The 21,823-nt window shown below is 39.3% G+C and overlaps 1 protein-coding gene across 1 annotated transcript in view; it reads right to left on the reverse strand.

Moving 5' to 3' along the window:
* Positions 1-21,127, reverse strand: part of VAV3 (vav guanine nucleotide exchange factor 3) — a 219,929-nt gene extending 198,802 nt beyond the window's left edge. Inside the window, exon 1 of the mRNA XM_081322928.1 lies at positions 20,780-21,127. Coding sequence (XP_081179054.1) covers positions 20,780-20,983 — 204 coding nt within the window. The 5' untranslated portion in view covers positions 20,984-21,127. The remainder of the gene's footprint in view (positions 1-20,779) is intronic.
* Between the last annotated feature and the right edge of the window lie 696 nt (positions 21,128-21,823).

Consider the following 21,823-nt stretch of genomic DNA (forward strand, 5'->3'; position numbering starts at 1 on the left):
CAGCAATAAACTGCACCATTTCCAAGTGTTGGAACATGCTAGCCTTTTATTTAATATTCGAAAAAGAAGATATGTTGGTCAAAACCTGATATGTACATATGACATCTTGTTTATCTCATTATATATGATTAAGGAGTGCAATCACAATAAATTATAATAGCATCATGTTTTTAGGGACCTTTCGCACTGGGTAACAATAGTTCACCAATCTAACTGCGCCCAACCAGTTTCGTCTGGTTCTAGACAAAACTTGGCTTTCTCTATTTGTTTAGTTTCACAACCTCTTTTTCCACCAGCAAGAGCTGATATAGGCTATCAGTTCACTTCAGAAGTATCTTGCGCTTAGAAAGTACAGTATCACACTTTAGAACAGAAATGCCATAAAAGAAAAAAGGAAAAGGGATCAAATTGTATGACAACATCTAAATTAATTAAAGATGAAGTTTGTCAGAAGTAAAAAGAAGGGCTTATAAAATTGGTTTGTTTCATCAGCTAAAATAAGACAGGATTCTATAAACTCTGGTAAATCTTTATGAATTTTTCACTAACAACAGGACTGAACAGTTGATGATACATATAGATCACGGGTAGGCAACCTCGGCTCTTTTATGACTCATGGACTTCAACTCCCAGAATTCCTGAGTCAGCTGAAGTCCATGAGTCATAAAAGAGCCGAGGTTGCCTACCCCTGATATAGATAATCGAAGGGCAGAAGGGGGAAGAGGTATTTGTTTGAAACCTTTTAAGGAGGGTGATGAGTTATCAAATTTATTTATCCTTTTTGTGATGAAGATTGGAAGCCACTTCTTTCTATATTTCTTTTTTTTATCATTTTTGTTTTTTCTTCCTTTGCACTTTTTATTCTTTCTATTACTCTTCCTCTCTCTGAATTATTTGCTTTTACTATTGCAATTAAAATCCTAACATATAAAGGTTCTTCTCTGAATTATGGAAGAAAAAGCTGATTCGGGAGAACAAAAGAAATGGTTTCCCTATTGGAATCTCTGGTTTTGTGCAATTTGATCATAGTCATTAAAATAGCTACTGGAATATTTCGGTCCTGCTACATATAAAATTGTAAAGTAAGATCTTGGTAAGCACATTTTAGCCCTGCTAAAAAGGGAAGAATGTTGCAGAATGTTTCAAGTGACAAAATTTCTGTCTGCAAAGAAGCTTTCGCTCTGAAGCACATTTTGCTGCTACTCTGCTATTATAAAGTCAATAGAGCTGTATCTTCTGAAAGAAAATTAAATGCAATATTTAGACAATCTGTTCTCTACTTGCATTGATGTTTTAAGCATCTTACTTAGAAGTACTAATAATGTTAAGATACACCCAACAAAAGGTAAAAGAAAACATTAAAACTGCTTTTATATTTCAGTGCAGACTTTTTTATCTGGTTTTGAGTTGAATTAACATATGAAGAGAGAGAGAATGTATGAATATTCTACTTGTCTTATTTTCTCTGCCATTGAGATGTTTATCAAATTTGTATATTTTTGTATTGTACACATTCTGATTCTGATTTAGAACCTTATACAGGCTGTCCTTGACTTACAACCATTTGTTTAGTGACAGTTCAACTAAACAGTAGTGAAAAAAGTGACTTAGACCGGTTTTCATACTTACCATTGCAGCATCCCCATGGTCACATGATAAAAATTCATGCACATGGCACATGGCATGTATTTATGATAGATGCACTGCCCCAGGGTCATGTGATCACCATTTCTAATCTTCCCAGCTGAAATACCCACTAGCAAAGTCAACGGGGAAGCCAGATTTGCTTAATGAGTGCATAATTCTTGAAGTTCCTTACAATCTATAATCTCTGTACTTTACAAGTCATATAATCTCATTTCCCTTCCAACCAAGAATATCATTCTTCGCCACTACCTCTATTGTCCAAAGCCAAACTTGTCACAGGGTGGAGAATAGATTGGGGGGGCATTTTAAGAATTTTTTAAAAAGTTTGGGGGTTTAATTTTTACATTAACATGTCTGCTAAGCCTGACTAGGAGAGTGCCAGCAAAGCCACTGAGCATGCACACATATGGGCAGCTGTACAAGCCTTCCAAAAGACAAGGCATCCTTTTTGACACGCTTGAAAAATGGACCTGAGCTTATAATAACACACTGAGAAGCTCCTCTTTTGAACAGTTTGAACAGCCCTAATAGATATCACATATATTTACTAACATAACAAAATCAAGAGTCCGAGCTGCCAACAACTCTAGTGAATCAGCACATTTCCACTGCTGCTTAAGAATTTTCATATCTACTGCCCTATGCAAACTATCTGTTTTAACACAAACACACCCGGGGGCACACATGATAATCTCTCATCACCTTGTAAGCGCTGAAGAAGGAGAGACATATTAGTCTATTGATGGCAAGAGGTCAGGAGTCTGGCAGCACTTTTTCTGACTAAAAATGTTATTCAAACACATCGTCCTTCATGAACGGCAGGTAGCCACTCTATGTATAAATGAGGAAAGCTTATGCCTTTGAATAACATCTGTTAGCAGATTCTGATTTTTCTCATCACCTGGGACTTCTTCCAATCATATACCAGTCAGCTATAACTTTCTTCCCTCTTAATCACAGGAAAAAGCTATGGGATCATACTACAAAGCAAGCAATATCCAGACGACCATTCCCCTCATCCCCATACAGTACAAATGAGTACTTCATTTTAATGGAGATCCTTGGACATCTGCAGACTCTACTCACATATTCTTGGAATAATGTAATTACTACTGTAGCAATATTGTGCATTGGACAGAGAATCAATTACACAAGTATTATGGTTCCTCAGAAAAAGCACAGCAGGTATAAGAGAGTACTGTGTTTTTTATACATCCTGCCCAGCAGGCCTTACATTACAGCAAGATGGAATCCAGCTACACAAAGGTGACAGTTATAATGCTCCTATCATATCACAAAGCAATGTTTCATCTAGATTTCTGCAGGAGGCCTGGCAAACTTGTGTCTACTTCCCAAAATCCTGGGCCCACAAATGTCAATAATGCGGGCTTTCACCAATTTACCTCATCAACATTACCACACAGGAGAAGTGAGTATGAAAACAAAGTAACACTGGGCAATGTCTGTTTTACCATAAAGATTCTGTGAATCAGATTTCAATAATGTAAACCTTTTCAAATATCTGCACGCCAGCTGGATTCAAATGGTGTCAAAAAGCATCTAAAGAATGGACTTCCGGTGGCGACGCGGCGCCGAAGACAGCCGCCTCCGGGCTGTCCGCTCCGCAGCTGTGTTTTTCCATCGTAAACAGCGCCGATCAGCTGTTTAGATGGATTTGAAGCCCCCTCCTCGGGAGAAGAGGAGGGGGTGAGGCCCCAGGTAGGGGTTGAGCTCTCCGGGGCCGCCTGAACTGAGAGTTTGGGCGGCTGAAGGATTGAGCCCCCCCCGAAGCCTGGGTTGCTCCGAGCTGCGCAGTGTCTCTGCTCCGTGATTTTTGGAGCAGAGCCAGGCATTAGCAACCACCCCTGCCACAAGGAATACTTTTGAGTATAAAGATGCAGGCAGAGCGGTACAGGAGGTCAAGGTGATGTGGACTTTTATTTTTACTCTCTAGCTCAACGGATTTTATAGCTTTAAAGTGAAAGTGCGCAATAAGTGAAAGTGATGAAAGATGGCGGCCAAAACTTCTAAAGCTCTTCGGAATGCGGGGTTTTCCCCGGTGCAATAGACCTCGTTGCAAGCTTTGCTTCCTCCTGTACCTCCTCCGGCGTTGACGCTTAAGGATTTACAAGATGCCCTTGAAAAGCATTCACAATTAATATCTGATATGATGGATGAAAAGTTGAAAAAGCTGGAGGAGAAGTTGGAGAAGAAGATGGAAGAGAAGTTTAGAGCAATGAGCGTAGACATGTTGTCTATGATTGAAAGTGTAGCTGAATGTGTGCAACAGCTGGATGCAAAAGTGGAGGATCTCAGTCAAAAGAACTCTATATTAGAAGCAAAGGTATTAGAGAATGAAAATATAAGGGATAAAGTGGACGGAGAATTGAGCCTCGCTCAGTATCATCAGATGCAGTATGCTATTAGAATTAGGGGCTTAAAGGAGAATTCTAAAGAAGATTTAAAGCAGCTGATCTCTGAAGCTTTGGAAGCGGTATTGGGCCAGCCAGCATCTGAAATTGAGGGAAGTATGGATAAAATTTTTCGTGTAAATTCATGGATTGCAAGACAGAGGAAGTTACCCAGAGATGTGGTGGTCTATTTTACAAAGAGAGTAATTAGAGATGAAGTCATTCAAGCTGCTTATGATACTAAATTGGTAGTTGCTGAGCAAGAAGTTTTGGTTTTAAAAGAGATTCCTCCAAAGATTTTAAAGAGAAGGAAAGATTTTGCATTTCTTGTACAGGAACTTAAGAAATGTGATATTAAGTTCAGATGGGAGATTCCAGTTGGACTGGTGGTGATGCATGAAGGTAAAAGACATCGTTTGGTTACTGTAGCCCAGGCACGTGATTTTTATAGCAATGTGTTAAAAGCAATCCCCTTACCACTTCTGGAAGCTGCAAAGGGATATGGTGAGGGAAAGCTTCAAGAAGTTGCAGATAGACAGACAGAGGAGAATGGTGCTGGAGGGGATCAAGTTACAGTCTCATCGGTTGCTGCAGGAGAGCAGAGGATGACGCGTGCCGCCCTAAGACAAGCGAGACGAGAGCAAGAGCAAGACCAGCAGAAAGTTATGGAACCTCCAAAGCGTACTTACAGTGAAGCTGTGGGAGGGGCACGGTCTAAAGAAGTTGAAGGGGTCATTTCAGATATGCTCCAAAAGCTTTGGAGTGTCAAGATTGGTGACTAAATTTCTAATTAGAATGTCAATGGATTGAATTCATCATAGAGGAGAAAGAAAGCTTTTTAATATTTAAAACAATTTAAGACTGATGTTATCTGTTTGCAAGAAACGTATATTAGGGTTGTGGACTAAAAGTATTTGTACGCAAGCTTCTAATCAACAACAAGTCGATTTTTCTTAACTTACTATAAACAAAGGTTACCTAATTGGATTATAATTTTTTTAAATTTTTTATCTTATTCTTATTGGAGATTGGAATGGTGTCTTAGACGTATAGATGGATGATCTGGAACTGCGAGACATTTGGTGTGATATATGCAAGAACTATTTTTGATTATAGTTCAGTTTGGTTGGAGATTAATAAGGTTAATAGAGATAGGCGCTTTTGGCGCGTAATTGAGAATTTGTCTAGAGGTTAGAGAAATGTGGGAGAATGTAAATAGTAGATGAAAGTTTTTTCTTTGAAATTAATATGAATAAGGATTGGGATTAAGAAATTTTATTTAGCATTTGAGTAAAATTCCTTTTCTGTTTTCTTCCTTTTTTTTCTTATCTGTAATATTATTACTGTTTGTAATCATTTTACATGAGCCAGAGGGTGATAGAATTAATAGTTTATTGTTGATAGCATATGGATGCTTATGTTTGTTTTCTGTTTTTATACCCTGTATTTAGCTCTGGGAAGTCGGGGGGGGGGGGGAGGTGGGAATGGGGGAGAGGGATAGGGAGGGTTAGATGGGGGTGGGGGAGGGGGGGATTAAAGTTAAAATGTATTGTAAAACTTTTTAAATAAAAAGCATCTAAAGAATGTATTAAGTGAAAAGAAAAACATATAATTTAGAAAACAATGCTAATTTCTTATTTTAAATGTGCAAAAAAATCATAGATCAGAAGGGCAATATAAAGCATGTATATAATTTTTAAAATTCTTTCATTTGTACTTTTCTAATACCCCTGCAATACTCCCATGAAACATGGTACAGTATTTAATTAGTTATTTTTTTTGTCCACAAAGGACACTGAATTGTTATATTTTTAACATATACATAAAAAGGCTTTTACCAATGCAAATGTACTTAATTTTATTAGATGGGATTTGATTTGTATTCATCTTTCAACCCAGAGGTACTTAGTGCAGCTAACAGTATATATATAATATATATATATATATATATATATATATATATATATATATATATATAGAGAGAGAGAGAGAGAGAGAGAGAGAGAGAGAGAGAGAGAGAGAGCTTCAGCTAATAAAAACAGTTCAATGACTGATTGATTCAGTCAGAAAAGGCCTGACTGGAAAGGAAAGTTTTAATTCCTTTCTTAGAAGCTGAAAGAATGGGACCTGAGCACTCCCTCCCCTCCCCTAAGGAAGTGCACTTCCTAACTAGGAGAAAGTTCTTTCCTATCTGATCAACAAATGGATCCCAGAAAGTAAAGGTTTCTTTAAGAAAGCCCCTCTTACTATCTAATATCTCATCAGGTTCATATTGAGATAAATCCCTAAACCTTTAAAGATGGGGCAGGAAACCAAATCTTAAAATTATGCTTGGAACTACAACTATCACCAATAGGAGCGCGGGTAGCACAGTGGTTAGAATTCAGTACTCCTAGTCAACTCTGCCAACAGTCTGGAATTCAATTCTGACCATGTTAAGGTTGAGCCAGACTTCCATCCTTCTGAGATTGGTAAAATGAGGATACAGATTGCTGGGGGCACTATGCTGGCTCTATAAACCGCTTAGAGCAGGGGTGTCAAACTCAATTTCATTGAGGGCCACATCAGCATTGCGGTTGCCCTCAAGGGGCTGGGTGGGTGTGGCCTGGGTGGGCGTGGCCTACTGGGTGGGCATGGCTAGAGTGTGTATGGCCTACTGGGTGGGCGTGGCCAGCTCTACATCGTTGGCATCAAGGGTGCCTATGGGGACCTGGGCAGGAGTGGGACAGATCTGAGGGTCTCTGGCAGAAGGAGGGTCTCTGGGCCAGGGCCAAGGCAGTGGGGGCCGTTCCCTCACTGTTTCCAGGATGGCTTCGCAGGCCACATGAAACCACTTCGCGGGCCGGATCCGGCCCCCAGGCCTTGTGTTTGACATGTCTGGCTTAGAGAGAGCTGTAAAGCACTATGGGGTGGTATATAACACTAAGTGCTATTTCTGTAATCCTTTCCATGTGAGCGTCTAGTATCATGTTTCAGTTAGTAGCCTGATGGCACATATTGTACCAGTTGAGTTACTGTATAGTGCTCAAGGGCAGTCTCATGTAAGCATACCGCGGTAGCCAAGCTAGCATGCAACCAAGCTATGGGTTAACTATTGCCAGTTCTAACCAACTCATGAAAAGTTCTACCTGGCATAATTGAAGTGTGCATACACACTCATCACAACTACTAGCAGAGAATATAGACACAAAGATGGCAAAGAGCAGTGTAACACTGCTGATCTGAACTTTCAGGAAGAGGGCCAGCCCAACCAGAATAAGCTTAGTTTCCTACTGACCAACAGCAGCTAACTTGTAAAAACCACAATGACACATTTTCTATCAGCTAAGAGCACAAACACTGGAACTGTGACTAACCACAACCTCAACACATGCGTGCTTGGGACTATATTTTTCTATCAGTAACTTGAAACCATTGTAAAAGTTTATAAACTACTATAAGTCTAAGGAAGTGTTACCTTGCTCCTGGTTAAAAAAAAAAAGAATTAACGATGGGGTATAAATGAAAGCAAATAGAATTTCAATATCATTATTTTCTCAAATTGCTCTTAGCTAAAAGTGGAAGCAAACAAGATGCATAGTGATATTTTTCCTAATACTGCAAAGACAGTAAAAGAATTAAGTTTATTTTGTAACCTCATATTTAGTGAAAGCGTTTTAAGGATAAGGAGTAAAATATAAATAATAAAGGCAGGGAATAAATAAATAATCGCTTTATGGAACTCAATGAAATAAAGGTCCTCTCTACAGACACTTGTTGCATATTTTTTATTTTTTTAAAAAAAATATATAATATGTATAAGAAAAGTAACAAAAAAGAAGAAAAGAAGAAAAACTGACTGCATGAAAGCTTGGTGTAGGGCACACATATACAAACAGATGTGATATTATGAAAAAAATACAAAGATCTTAAAGACCTGTGTTAAACAATTTGTGCAAAATGTCACCCTTGTAAAAAAGACAAGTTCAATGATGGGCAAAATTTGTTGCTGCTTCTTTCCTCAAAAAATCTTTGTTGTTGTGGAGTGTAATTTCCCACACTTAAATAACACTGATCCAATGAAATATGAACTTTTGTTTTCCAGTGTGTTTGTGAAACCATCCTGAACTGAACAATAGAAATTGACTCCTTTTCTTATTTGCATTGATTTAATGCTTTAAGAAATACAGGCAATAAACCCAACAGCAGGATGCATTATAAAGGACTGTTGACAGCCTAACTGGGCATTGCCATCAGAGATGATAATACGTGTCAGTTTATTTACAACTGCCAGCACAATCAGGAAAAAATGTTACTAGATACAATTACGGTAGAATATAGCTCTATGAATCATGTTCAGTTCTTGACAATTTGCCAAAATAGATCTAAAAGGAATTCTGTGCTACAAAATGTACTGGTGGGATTCTGCCAAATCTAATTCCAAATCATTTTCCCAGTTTTCAATCTTTCCACAAGAATAGATTATACCTAGGGTAACAGTTTTATACAATTCTGTGAGAATCCTTTACAGATAGTCCTCACTTAATGATTTCTTAGAGACCATTCAAAGTTACGACAGCCACACAGTCCCATGGTCACATGATCATAGTACTGGTAGTCCTCAACTTAGGACCACAACTAAGCCCTAAATTTCTGTTATTAAGTGAGAATTTGTTAAGTGAATGTAGCCCCTTTTTATGACCTGTCTTGCCCGCATTGTTAAGTGAATCACTGCAGTTATTTAGTAACATGGTTGTTAAGTGAATCTGGCTTCCCTGTTGACTTTTCTTGTCAGAAGGTTGCAAAAGGTGATCACGTGAGTCTAGGGCACTGTAACCGTCACAAATATGAACCAGTTGCCAAGGGTCCAACTTTTACCCTTGAAATGACCTCAGGGACACTACAATGGTCATAAGTGTGAAAAACAATCATAAGTCACATTTTTCAATGCCGTTGAAACTTTGAACGGTCACTAGATGAATTGTGTAAGTCAAGGACTATCTGTATGGGCTCTTGACAATTGACTTGGTCTTACAGCCATCTCTAGCATCCAACAGTGATGCAATCATGATTTTTGATATTTTCTGCCGATATTCAGTGATTACTTTTGGTTTCCAACAAAAAAAACCTTTAGGTATAATGGATTCATTTAATGACCATGGCATTTGTTTAGTGAGCCTGAAGTTTGTTTAATGATTGATCCAAAAAAGGTCATAAAATCAGGCACAGTCACATGATGACCCACTTCATGATCATCACAACTTACGGCTATAATTCTGGGCTCAATTACAATTATAAGTCAAGGACTAGCTGTATTATTTACTGGAACAGATACTGATCTTTATCTTTTCCAATTAAGATGGACTAAAATAACAAGACCTAGATACTTTAAGATAAGATAACCTTTATTATCATTTTTTTTTACTATGGGCACAACAGCACACATCAAAAATGAGGTTTAGTTACCCGCTCTCAAAGTGAAACACATACATGACACACACCTAAACATACTATATACAACATATGTATAGACCCACACCCCTACATATACCTAACAAATATTCCTTTATCAAGGAATGAGTGAATAACTGAGAAGTCAATCTGATGGTCATCCCTTTGTATGGTTTCCCTCACTCTTTTGATGTCAACTTCCATTAGCTACAATAGTACATAAATATAAATCAACATTTCTTCATCTGGTCTCCTCCAGATACTTGAGCTATGCTCATTCGCAGTTCTGGAAGGGTAATGTCAGAGAAAGGTGGTTTAAATACATTTACTATGTAACACATAGAGACTGAAAACAGGATTTGGCACTGTAAAATAAAACAACTGTTTGTTTTCCCATCTGCAATAAAATTCATTCACATGAACCCCATTTCTCCCTCCGAAAATGAAGAGATTTGGAATGAAATCAAAGATTTCTTACCTTCCTTATACACACAGACTTTCTGCTAGAAAAACTATGGTTTTAGGAGACTCTGCACATCTGATGCTATTTCCTCAACAATAAACCTCCATTAGCATGCTCAGCTAGGCAAGCAGCAATAATGAATGTTCTTGGCCTCATGACAAAAGGCCATATAATGCCCCAAATGTCAACTGAGCCTTGCTTTCAGTTCTAGACATTTCAAAATTGCTATTTTTCTTCCTTAATACATCATTTTATTTTTTATTCATACACATCATATATTTAACTATTTTAGGTACATTTAATTCTCTAATGCAGTGGATCTCAAACTGTGGTCTTGGAACCCCCCAGGAGGCTGCAATATATCATTGCAGGAGACCTGCGAAGGCTTGAAGAAATGTTATGGTTTTTAAATCTTGAGCTAAGTCTTCGGGGTCCGTAGACATGGTCCATGGCTACAAAAGATACTTAAAAGGGGTCCAAGGTAAAGAAAAGGTTGAGAACCACAGCCCTATTGTATCTTTTCCTTTAATTTCTGAATCCTCGTTCTGTTCTGAACGTTTTTTCTTTCAAATATTTCTCCCATTCCATTTCTTCATTATTATTATTATCATTCATCATAACACTTCCTTATTATTGTACTGCCATATTGCCTGTTGCTCCCCAAGCTTAAAATAATGTAATGTTTAACTTACACTATACAGAGACACCAAGTGCTATGGCCTACTTTTAAGTAAACAAGTGATTATTATTTTTTTGTCTCTCACACATACATATGCTTACATTGCACGCACATTTTATACACTTTGGGATATATTTAAAGATACTGAGCTTGTCAGCTAGAAAGCTGACAGCCTGGATTCAAGACCCAAGCGCTGTGTGATGGGGTGAGCTCCTATTACTTGTCCCAGCTACTGCCAACCTAGCAGTTCTAAAGCATGCAAATGCAAGTAGATAAATAGGTACAACATTGGCAGGAAGATAAGGAAGTGTTCCATGTGTCTCAGCATATAGTCATGCTGGCCACATGACCACGGAAATGGCTCCAGATAATGCTGGCTCCCTTGGTTAAGAAATGGAGATGAGCACCACCCCCTAGAGTTGTCCACAACTAGATGAGTTCACCTTTACTTTTTTATACACTTTGGGACTAAGTATGTATACACCCACAAATTCTGGAGAACAGGAATAGCCATTGTTAGTGTTGTATAGGGGTTTTTTTGTGCCTTCAAGTCACTGTTGACTCCTGGCATCTCCCTGGACTAACCCCTGCACTTTTCTTGGCAAGATTTTTGGAACAGTTTGCTATTGCCTCCTTCCTAGAGCTGAGAAGGTGTGATTGGCCCAAGGTCATCCAGCTGGCTTTGTGCCTGAAGCTTAAGTAGCACTCAGAGGTTCTTAGTTTCTGGACTGGTCATTTAACCCTTATACCAAACTGGCTCTCAATGATGGTTATAAGATGTATATACATTAGTTATATAAAACTACTCACTTTGTCCCTAAACTCCTACTTACTGCAAGCATACGCTGCCATCGCTTCATGTATGATGTTTATTATTTATTAAATTTTTACACTGCACATCTCCCTTACAAAATGATTCTGGATGGCTTACAGATTATTCTTTGGTTCCAGAATCTATTTCTTCAAAACAGAAGATGTAGCAGTAAAACTGGCCTGCATTTGACTTAGGGAAAGGGGATCATAAAAAGGCTCATTGCGAACTGCCATTTTTATATGCAGGTAGACCTTGCTTAATGACTACACCGTTTAGCAACTGCTGAAAGTTACGATGGTGCTGAAAAAGCAACCTTATGATCAGTCTTTGCATTTACAATTGTACCAATAAAGAAGAATATATGTAGCTCAGGGATGAAATGAGAGGTCCTTGGTGCTCTCCAAGTTTGGTTGCTTTCTTGCAGATGTTTCATTAGCCAAACTAGGTTACATCATCAGTGCACTGATCGTTGCAGCATCTCCCACTTTCACATGATTCAGGGGTTTCACAACTAGCAGGTAATTACAACAGTTGCAGCATCCCACAATCATGTCATTGCTATTCACACACTTCACAGCCAACTTCCAACAAGCAGATTCAATGGAGAAGCTGGCAGTAAAATCACTTGATGTGTCACTTAATGACCATCTGTGATTCACCTAATTCTGGGAGTTGAATCCACGTATTTGAAAGCTGAGAAGTTTGGGGGGAAAACTGATCTCAATTGTTTGCTGAAAATACTCTTTCTGATCATATGAAAGTACTTTAATACAGGTTAGATTGTGGATCTCTTCAGAAAATTCCTGACTAATCCTAACTACAGTAGGTTCCAATTTCTGGGGTCCAGAACGTCCTCTCCCAGCTTTGCTCCTGAGACCTTTTCAAACTCCATTCATTCAGGGGCTGAATCTAGACTAAGGCTGTTCAAAATCTACTACAGAGGGAGACAGGGAGTCCCTGTTGGCAATTCCGAGTCCCTGTCCGATTTAAGGAACTGCCATCAAGGGCTGTGTGTACATTCAGAACATATTTTGCCTCTGAAGCCAAAGTGCCCTACTATACATGATATATGTTGGGGAGGAGAGTGGGTATATTGCTTGTTTTGTAACCACAAATTGAACCTCATGGCTAGATTCACTTTCTTGTGGTAAGCCATGGTATGTTCAACAATTGCTGGATTCATACAAGACAACAAGGTTTTTTTCTAGCTCAATACACTTCTGAAATGGTCAAAACAATCTGCCTGAGCTTGAATCAACTCTTTGGATTTCAAGACATTGAATACATTGAATAAGGGACATTTCAGTGCTGGGAACCCCTAACAGAATACTAAGCAGAAACCAAATAAGGATGGCTTAGTACACTTTATCACTTTTTTCCTACTGGTAGACAATATCCTAGGAAACATTTGATTCCTACATTTATATGCAGGAATAGGACAACATATGTATGTCCTGTTCCTAAAACATACTGAACACATAGCTGTCCAGCTTCTGCTTAAACAAACCCAGTTACCACTTCTCCAAATAACCCAGTTATGCTGCTCTGAACATTCAAAAAAATGTTTTTCTAACGTTCAATTACAAATTGCCTTCCTGTAGTTTAAAATCTTTTATTTCATGCTCCATGTTCTGTGACAATAGAAAACAGATCTTGGGCCTTATTCAACTGTCATTTCAAGTATTTGAAGAGTGATATTATATCCCTCCAATCTTCTCAAACCTTAACCTACCCAGCTCTTTCACTACCTCTCCCCAGTCTTCTTTCTGTCTTCCTGTAATTTGTCTGAATCCTTAAATTATGATACCCAAAACTGAATTGAAGATAGTGTCTAATAAACACCAAATAAAGGGGAGCCAAAATGCCTACAACTGAATTTGCTTTTCTGAAACCATATCACACTTCTGATCCATATTTAGTTTAAAATCAATTTTAATATTCCTTCATTCCAAAGACACCCATAGCATAATTCATATGCAGGCAATTTTTCCCCTCAGGAAGACTTTTTTCCTCTAATTTCTTATGTTTAAATCCACAAGATAAACACATGGCAGGTGTTTTCCCTCACTCCTCAGAATTAATGATAAAGTATGTCCAGTGAATTCAAAGTTTGCTTTTATTATATGAAATGAAAATAAATTACAATACTGGCTGCACAGTCTTAAGAAACCTGAAGACTCCTGCTAAGCAGATCAGATTTGTACAGCAAAACTCTGGACAATCATTAGATGCAGCGAAAACCTGGGGCTGTATGTGTATTTTTCCTGCCATCTAACACATCTATATTTTTAGAGTAGATGTAATAGCCCTCTATTAAGAAACACAATAATATAAAGATGTTCTCTAAAGAAAGTTCAAAATTATTTTTCAAAAAGCTACTCCAGAACTTTGAAAAAAGTGAAATGGCTTTAATTCATATTCTAAAGAAGCCTTCTGCTATCTTCAAAAGCCAGATAATGCAAGGTGTAGCCCAGCACTTCTAGATTGTTCTAAAAAACCAGACTAGCTATAGGTAGTCTTGTCTGGGGAAAAATATAAAATGTCATCAGGTGATCAGGGCTGATAAGTAATCTCTCTCTTTATCATTTAAGTTCAGTAGAAGATTGCCTTCTTTACAAAAATTATTCATTCTCCTTTACACTGGATGAGATTTTTTTATAACCTTCAAAATAAACTCTTATTCATATAAAACAGACATGTCAAACACAAGGCCCGGTGTTTCATGTGGCCCGCGAAGCCATCCTGGAAACAGTGAGGGAACAGCCCCCACTCCCTTGGCCCTGGCCCAGAGACCCTCCTTCTGCCAGAGACCCTCAGATCTGTCCCACTCCTGCCCAGGCCCCCATAGGCACCCTTGATGCGAACGATGTAGAGCTGGCCACGCCCACCCAGTAGGCCATATGCACTCTAGCCATGCCCACCCAGTAGGCCACACCCACCCTGGCCATACCCACCCGGCCCCTTGAGGGCAACCGCAATGCTGATGCGGCCCTCAATGAAATTGAGTTTGACACCCTTGATATAAAACATTAAACTGTAAATTAACCACACAAGTTTGGTTATAACATACTAAACTAAGCCAATCCTAGTACACATCCACTGTTGCTATTGTCATTTATTCCTAGCTTGCATCTTCAGACAATAAAATCTTAAAAACATGTTAAAATAAGTCATAATGAGATTGTTTCATTTTAGTTCAACATATTTCACAAACCCAATTTGAGATTATCTTATAAAACCAGGATTAAACTACGACTTTACACCTGACTAGTATTAAACAATTACAGTATATGAACCAATACTCAAAAAAAAATACATGCTAATTTTCTTGCGATCGTGGCCTGTAAAAATACAGAATATCTTCACTAAAATTACAAATAAAGCAAAACACGCTGTGAAAGTCAAAACAACTGCAACTATCTGAACAAACTACCTTTGAGCAAAAACTATGCCAGTGTGTCTGTCACTTAAAAATAGGCATCAAACTACCCCTAATTTTTTTTAAATATATCTTTATTTACATTTCGTGTTAAAAACACACCATACACCAACAAAGACAAAAAAAACATTTACAATATACAAAAAACGAAGAAATCAAAAAATTGAAAACCATTTCAAAAATTTCACATTATATCTACTTCTAAACTAACAATTATATTCCACTCATTAAGTCTCTTATAACCATCCAACTCCAAAGCTTATTCATTAACGAAGACTATATCACTTCATTTTTGACCAACCTCCAAGCCACCCTCATTTCTTTAATCTTTTATCCATCCAAATATACCATTTATTCCATGATAGAAATGCTGGTGTTTCTTCTTTACCCTTCAACTTCTTGGTCAATGTGTCTGCTTCTGCACAATCAAGTATTCTCCTAATTATAACTTCATCCGGCGGGGTATGATTTGCCTTCCAAAATTGAGCATACCCCATCCTTGCCGCCGTTAAGATATGTAAAACCAAATACCATATTTCCTTCTTAATATTTCCAGGCCTGGAGCCAAGCAGATACGTCTCTGGTTTCAGATCAACTAAACACCCTGTGATTTCCTCTATCCATTTTTGGATCCTCATCCAATATCTAACCACTTCCAGACATGTCCACCATAAGTGATAGTATGTGCCAATCCTTTTATCACACTTCCAACAATCGGCCGACAATCCGGGGAACATTTTGGAAAGTCTAGCCGGAGGGAGATGCCATCTATAAAGCATTTTGTATATGTTCTCCTTATATGACGTGGAAACCACCAGCCTCATATTAGTCCACCAAATCTCTTCCCATTTCTCAAGTGGAAGTACATAACCAAAATTCTTCCCCCAGGCAATCATCGCATCTTTTACCACCTCCTCCCCTACTACCTTAGTTAGCAGCAATTTATAGCACTTAGATATCATCCCTTTCTCCGGACCCAGCAGAATCTTATCTAATTCCTGCAGATTCAGATAAATACCCCTTCCTTCCTTATCCTTCTTATACCTTGACTGGATCTGCAGGTAGGCCCACCACTCCAATTGAAACCCTTGCTGAGCTAGATCTTGTCGTGTTTTGAGTTCTCCCCTGCTATCTAAAAGTTCTTTTGTAAGTTGGTCTTCTTCCCTTCTTGAGTAGGGTCGGATGGGTCAAGGCTTCCAAAGTTGATAACCAACACGGAATTTGCACATAGCACTTAGCCCTTATCTTATCCCAATTCCGAATCAGTATATCCCTTATGTAGTGGCGAGTAAACTGTTTGCTTGGAGGAGTACCTTCCCACCAAAGAGCTGCCTGCCATCCCTGCAGCAAATCAAATCCTTCCAAACTCAACAATCGATTATTCCTTAAACTTATCCATTCCTTGCCCCAAACTAAGAGGGCAGCCTGATAGTAAAGTTCCCAGTTCGGTAGGCCAAAGCCCCCTCTTTCCTTAATTTCTTGCATCATTTTTTTCCCAATCCTGGGCCGTTTCCCCTGCCATATGAATCTAGAAACTACCCCCTCTAACTCTTTTTAAAATTTCAGCGAAAGTTTAACTGGTGCTGTCTGAAAAAGAAAATTCCATTTCGGCAAAACATAAGATTTCACCGTGGCTACCCTTCCTAATAATGACAACTCTATCCTACCCCATTTTCCCAGGTCCATTTTTGTTTGTATCAGTAATTTAGAATAATTATCCTCCCTAATACTTGAACATCTTCCCGTCAACCAGATTCCTAAATATTAGGAATTAGTGGAAGCATTGGGAAAACATATGAAAGATCTATTTAATGAAATTTTGGATGAGGCTATAGTCCCGCAAACTTGGTTGGAGGCAAATATTAGTTTGATTCCTAAGGATGACTTCCCTTCGAAGCATATTAAAAATTATAGGCCAATATCCCTTCTTAATTCAGATTATAAAATATTTGCAACAATAATTGCAGATAGATTAAAAATTTACTTAAACCAATTCATACATACAGACCAGAATGGGTTCCTTCCCACTAGACAAATAAAAGATAATCTCAGAATTATATTAAATGTTCTGGAGTATTATGAAAGCCGACCAGATAAACAATTAGCTTTAATATTTATCGATGCTCCAAAAGCATTTGATAGGGTTAATTGGGATTTCCTGATGTGTCAGTTGGAACATATGGAGTTTGGGGCTAAATTCTGTAATATGATTAAAGCAATCTATACTAAGCAGGAAGCGAGATTGTTGATAAATGGGAATTTAACTGACAAATTTGATATCTGTAAGGGCACTAGGCAGGGTTGTCCACTCTCCCCACTTTTATTTATTCTAACCTTAGAACCCCTACTGAGAATAATAAGGAAAGATGAGGAGATTACTGGGCTTCAGATAAAACACCAAATTTATAAACTGCAGGCGTTTGCAGATGATATGGTCTTCGTTTTGGAAAACCCTCTGGAATCCAGCACGGAATTACTAAAAAGGATTGAGGAATTTGGAAACGTGGCTAGTCTACAAGTAAATGAAGATAAGACAAATATATTGACGAAAAATCTTTCAAACAGAAGTAAACAGATGTTAGAGGACACTACAGGGTTTAAAATCGTGAAGGTGAAAAAAATATTTAAACTACCCCTAATTTCTTAACAAGGGTGGCTCAGATAATTGGTATTAGCCTGGATATATAGTATTATCATCTAGCAGCCAATGGAATATTACTTATCAATCCAATATTTTAAAATGTTGCCTTTCCACCATGTAACAGCATTTAAATATTTCTACAGGTTTTCTAAAAGAATTCAAATATACTCCATATTGATAACTAGATCCTTATCAGCCAGCTGATCTTCTAATCAACTCAGTGGTTTTTTATGCATTAATAAAAGAAACCCTTAGCAATATGTATGATATCTCTGGAAGGAAGCCTCACCGTTTCCCTCTTTTGAATGAACTAAAGACATAAAGAAGTTGAGATGCCTGTGAAGTGTCTCATAGATAAATGCACTAGTACTCTGCCCAGCCTTCAGAGTCAAAGAGGTTACGGTAGTTGTCTAAATTTTAAAGTTTTAAATTTTAAACTAACACCTTAATTCTTTCTCACATTGTCAATATTATTCTACTGTAAAATATGGCTGCAAACCTTAGTGGTCAGAAATTATGAACATAAAGTACTCAACAACCCTATATGACTCAACATCATGCAATCATTTTCAACTGAATTGAAAATGCAACTTAAAAACCAAATGCTGATCTTGAAAAGTAGAAAAATATCAGGAGACATGCAGACATATGTTTTGTGATGTCAAACAGTCTGATCCACAAATCAGTTTAAATGGAATTAGACAACTTCTTGTCTATTTCAGTGGAAATAAATTTTAGTAGTAACAAAATAAGATACTCAAATCTGCAGTGGTACGACTGGATAAAAATATGAGTTTTCATGGCTCTTTCCATTATGCCATGCTTTTCACAATGAATACCGCTAATTTATTTGTATCCCAACTTTGTCATTTTTACAAATAATTCAAAGCAGCAAACATATCCAATACACCTTGGTCTCCTATTTTCCCACAACCAACCTCCCTATGAGGTGAGTTAGGCTAAAAGGGAGTGACCCACTCAAAGTCACCCAGCTGGCTTTTATGGCTAAAGGAGGAAGCTGAACTCATGGCTCTCCCACTTTCTAGCCTGGTGCACTAACCAAACTGGCTCTCTAATGATTTCAGTGGGCTTAGAGCTTGGGCAATAAATAAATATATCATTTTAAATAATTATTTTTTTAAAATTGTAGACTTTTACAATTTTGCTAAGCAAAGTTTAGAAGGGAAGGAGACAACTACCATTATTTCTTGTTCCAAATTCATTTTGGCTCAATGGTTCTTTCACATAAACAACTGTGGAGTATACTGACGTTGCAGCTCATTCAGGCATAGAAGGCACAGATTCTGACAGGTGTCCACGAAGCTTGAATCCTGCTGGTATTCACACATAGGTTGCCTGGATAAGCTGGCCGTCCAGTTCTGACAGGGTTCCAATTGCTGACAGTTTTTTGGCTTTGGGTGCACGAATGTGCAGGCAAAGTTGGATCCCTGCTTTACTTGGACAAGCCAATTATCAGTAGTAGCACAATGGGAGAGAGTTCTAAGAGCAATCTAGCTTTCATGACTGTTTATCTGGGCAGAGTAGGAGTAAGTTCTGACTGTAATCCAACTTTATCTTTATTTGCCCTGAGGCTCATGCAGGCAAACCTGGAGTACAGGTAGTCCTCCACCATAACTGAGCACAAAATTTGTGTTGCTAAGTGAGACACTTAATTGAGCTTTGCCCCATTTTATGACCTTTCTTGCCACAGTTAAGTGAATCACCGCAGTTGTTAAGTTAGTGACACGGTTGCTAAGTGAATCTGGCTTCCCCCATTGACTTTGCTTGTCAGAATGTTGAAAAAGGTGATCACGTGACCCTGGGGCACTGCAACCATCATAAATATGAACTAGTTGCCAAGGGTCCAAATTTTGATCACATGACCATAGGGATGCTGCAACAGTTGTAAGTGTAAAAAAACAGCCATGAGTTGCTTTTTTCAGTGCCATTGTAACTTTGAAAGGTCACTAAATGAATGGTTGTAAGTCAAGAACTACCGGTCCAGGCAGGGTGGCAATGAGTTTTGACAGATCTCTTGCTTTTGCATGCAGCTGAAATGATGTTAAAACTCACTTCCATAGCCTGGTCAAGCTGGGAGATGGACTAGCTTTGCTTAAACATCATGTTTTGTGCAGATGGGAAACACATGACCTTCCAGGTACTGCTGGATCAATTCCCATGAATCCTGACAATTTCCCATTATGGCTAAGCTTATTGGAACTTGGAACCCAACCATAGTTTGAAGGTAGTTTCTTCAAATATCACACAGCCAAGTACTCTTCGGAGCTTTCATTTAATACACTCTTTGCAATCCGTGGGGCTTAGACAGTACTGCGGCTGAAATACCATAGCAGATCATTCTATTTGCAACCCTAAATAAATTTTATCATTAAAGATGCCAAAGCACTATTCCAAGGTATAGCAACTGTTCTCGCTTTTTTTTTCCTGACTGAAGATGCTTCCAGTGAGACAATTTCCTATATATGCAGTCAAGAAGATAAGTTAATAAAGGCTTAATATCTCAATTTAAACTTTGAGAAGGCAGGAACAAGTCGTTTATGGTACCATCCAATGTAACTGCAAATTAACAGTAATGAAAACAGTCAGCTTCCTAAACGGCTCACTTTTTACAGGACATAGTTCCTCTTTCATTTTCTTCTACTTACTGATCTAAGTGATTTCAGGCAGAATTCATCAAAATGAGATGGGGAAAGGAGTTTTAACAGCACAACTACATATTTTAATAGTGCCCTGTATTATCACCCCATCCCTCTGCTGTCTTCACATGAAAAGTAACACCAGCAAAGAGGAAAATACACTGAACTGCATATTAAGCATGCAAGTAGGTGGGATAAATTTTACCCAATTATGGTACAACTTTATTTCTAAATATATTATCAGCCTTCTACATACTCCCCCCCAACAAGGATTTATACTTTCATTTCTTTATCCCTATCCCTATTCCCGTCCCACACATCATCTGACAAACCAGCTTTCCATCTGCGCTCCCAAAAACCATCTCGCAACTCTTTGCCAAATTCGAACAACTCTTGCTAAGGCTGCCGGCTAAAACCGCGGCGAAAGCCCAACAATAATCCAAAGTGACATCCCGGAGGCTCCCCTGCATGAAAACAAAGACATTAAGCAGTCCAGACGGGATGGGGGGAAGGCACAAGGGAAATGATTCAAGGCACCAAGAAGGCAGGCGGAGACCCGGAACAAAGCCGGGCCAAAGAGGCGTTCGCATCACTTTACCTGGGACATCTGAGGTCTCAGGTTGATCTCCTTGAGATTGAGGGCGTGAGGGCGCAAGTTGTTGAGCAGCTGGCAAAGCAGGACTCCATCGCGAAGGGTCTGGGCCAGGTCGAACACCTGCGCCGTGTCCCAAGTCACCCGGTGATTGACCGGCAACACCCGGCACTGGATGAGCCAGTGAGCGCACTGCTTCCAAGGCTCCATCCTGCGCGCCCGTCGAGGCGCTCGCCCAGAGCACGAAAACTCTCACAAGAGCGCAAAAGGTTTCACGAAGCAGCCGCTGCCGTTGTTGTGGCTGCGGCTCCTGCGCTCGCTCTCCTGTCGGTCCTGCCTGCCTGCCTGCCTGCCTTTCTTTCTTCCTGCCGCAGCGACTCGCCTCTTTCAGCCCTCGCGCAGACTGCCAAGAGCAGCAGCTTGAAAGGCTGCCCGAGAGGCTGCGCGTGCGGTTCCCCTCCGGCCCCTCCCTTCCTCCCTCCCACCTTCCCTCCCTCCCTCCCGGCGCAGACACACCTCCGGGGAGAGAGAGAGAGAGAGAGGCAGCGGGAGAAAACAAGAGCGCGTGCGTCTTTCCCCTCCTTCCTCCCCCCCCCCAACCTTCGCGCGCGCGCTTTGCCTCGGCCCGGTGCGCCTTTTAGAAGGCACGGGGTTGTGCTCGGTTCGTCCAGGTGGCTGGCAGGGGTCGTAGCAAACAGCCCCAAAGTTGGGAATGTGTGAGGTCGAGCCTTAGAACAATCTCTCTCTCTCTCTCTCTCTCACACACACTCTCTCTCTCTCTCTCTCTCTCTCACACACACACACACACACACACACACACACACACACACACACACGGAAGAAGAATGAATGCCAAATCACACCGATGTAAACAAACAAACAAAAAACAGACCCCCTCGAGTGGTAGGGCGGGGACATTACTTTCTCTGAAACATGGTAATTGTACACTTGGGGTGTTTTCACAACAATTGGCTGAAAGGCTTGAGTGCGTTTTTGTGGAAATAAGTTTTACATTATATATTTAGGTGCAGTTGCTTTGCACGAATTTGC

The sequence above is a fragment of the Vipera berus genome (genome assembly GCF_964194415.1).
Source record: "Vipera berus genome assembly, chromosome: 3".
NCBI classification, from domain to species: domain Eukaryota; kingdom Metazoa; phylum Chordata; class Lepidosauria; order Squamata; family Viperidae; genus Vipera; species Vipera berus.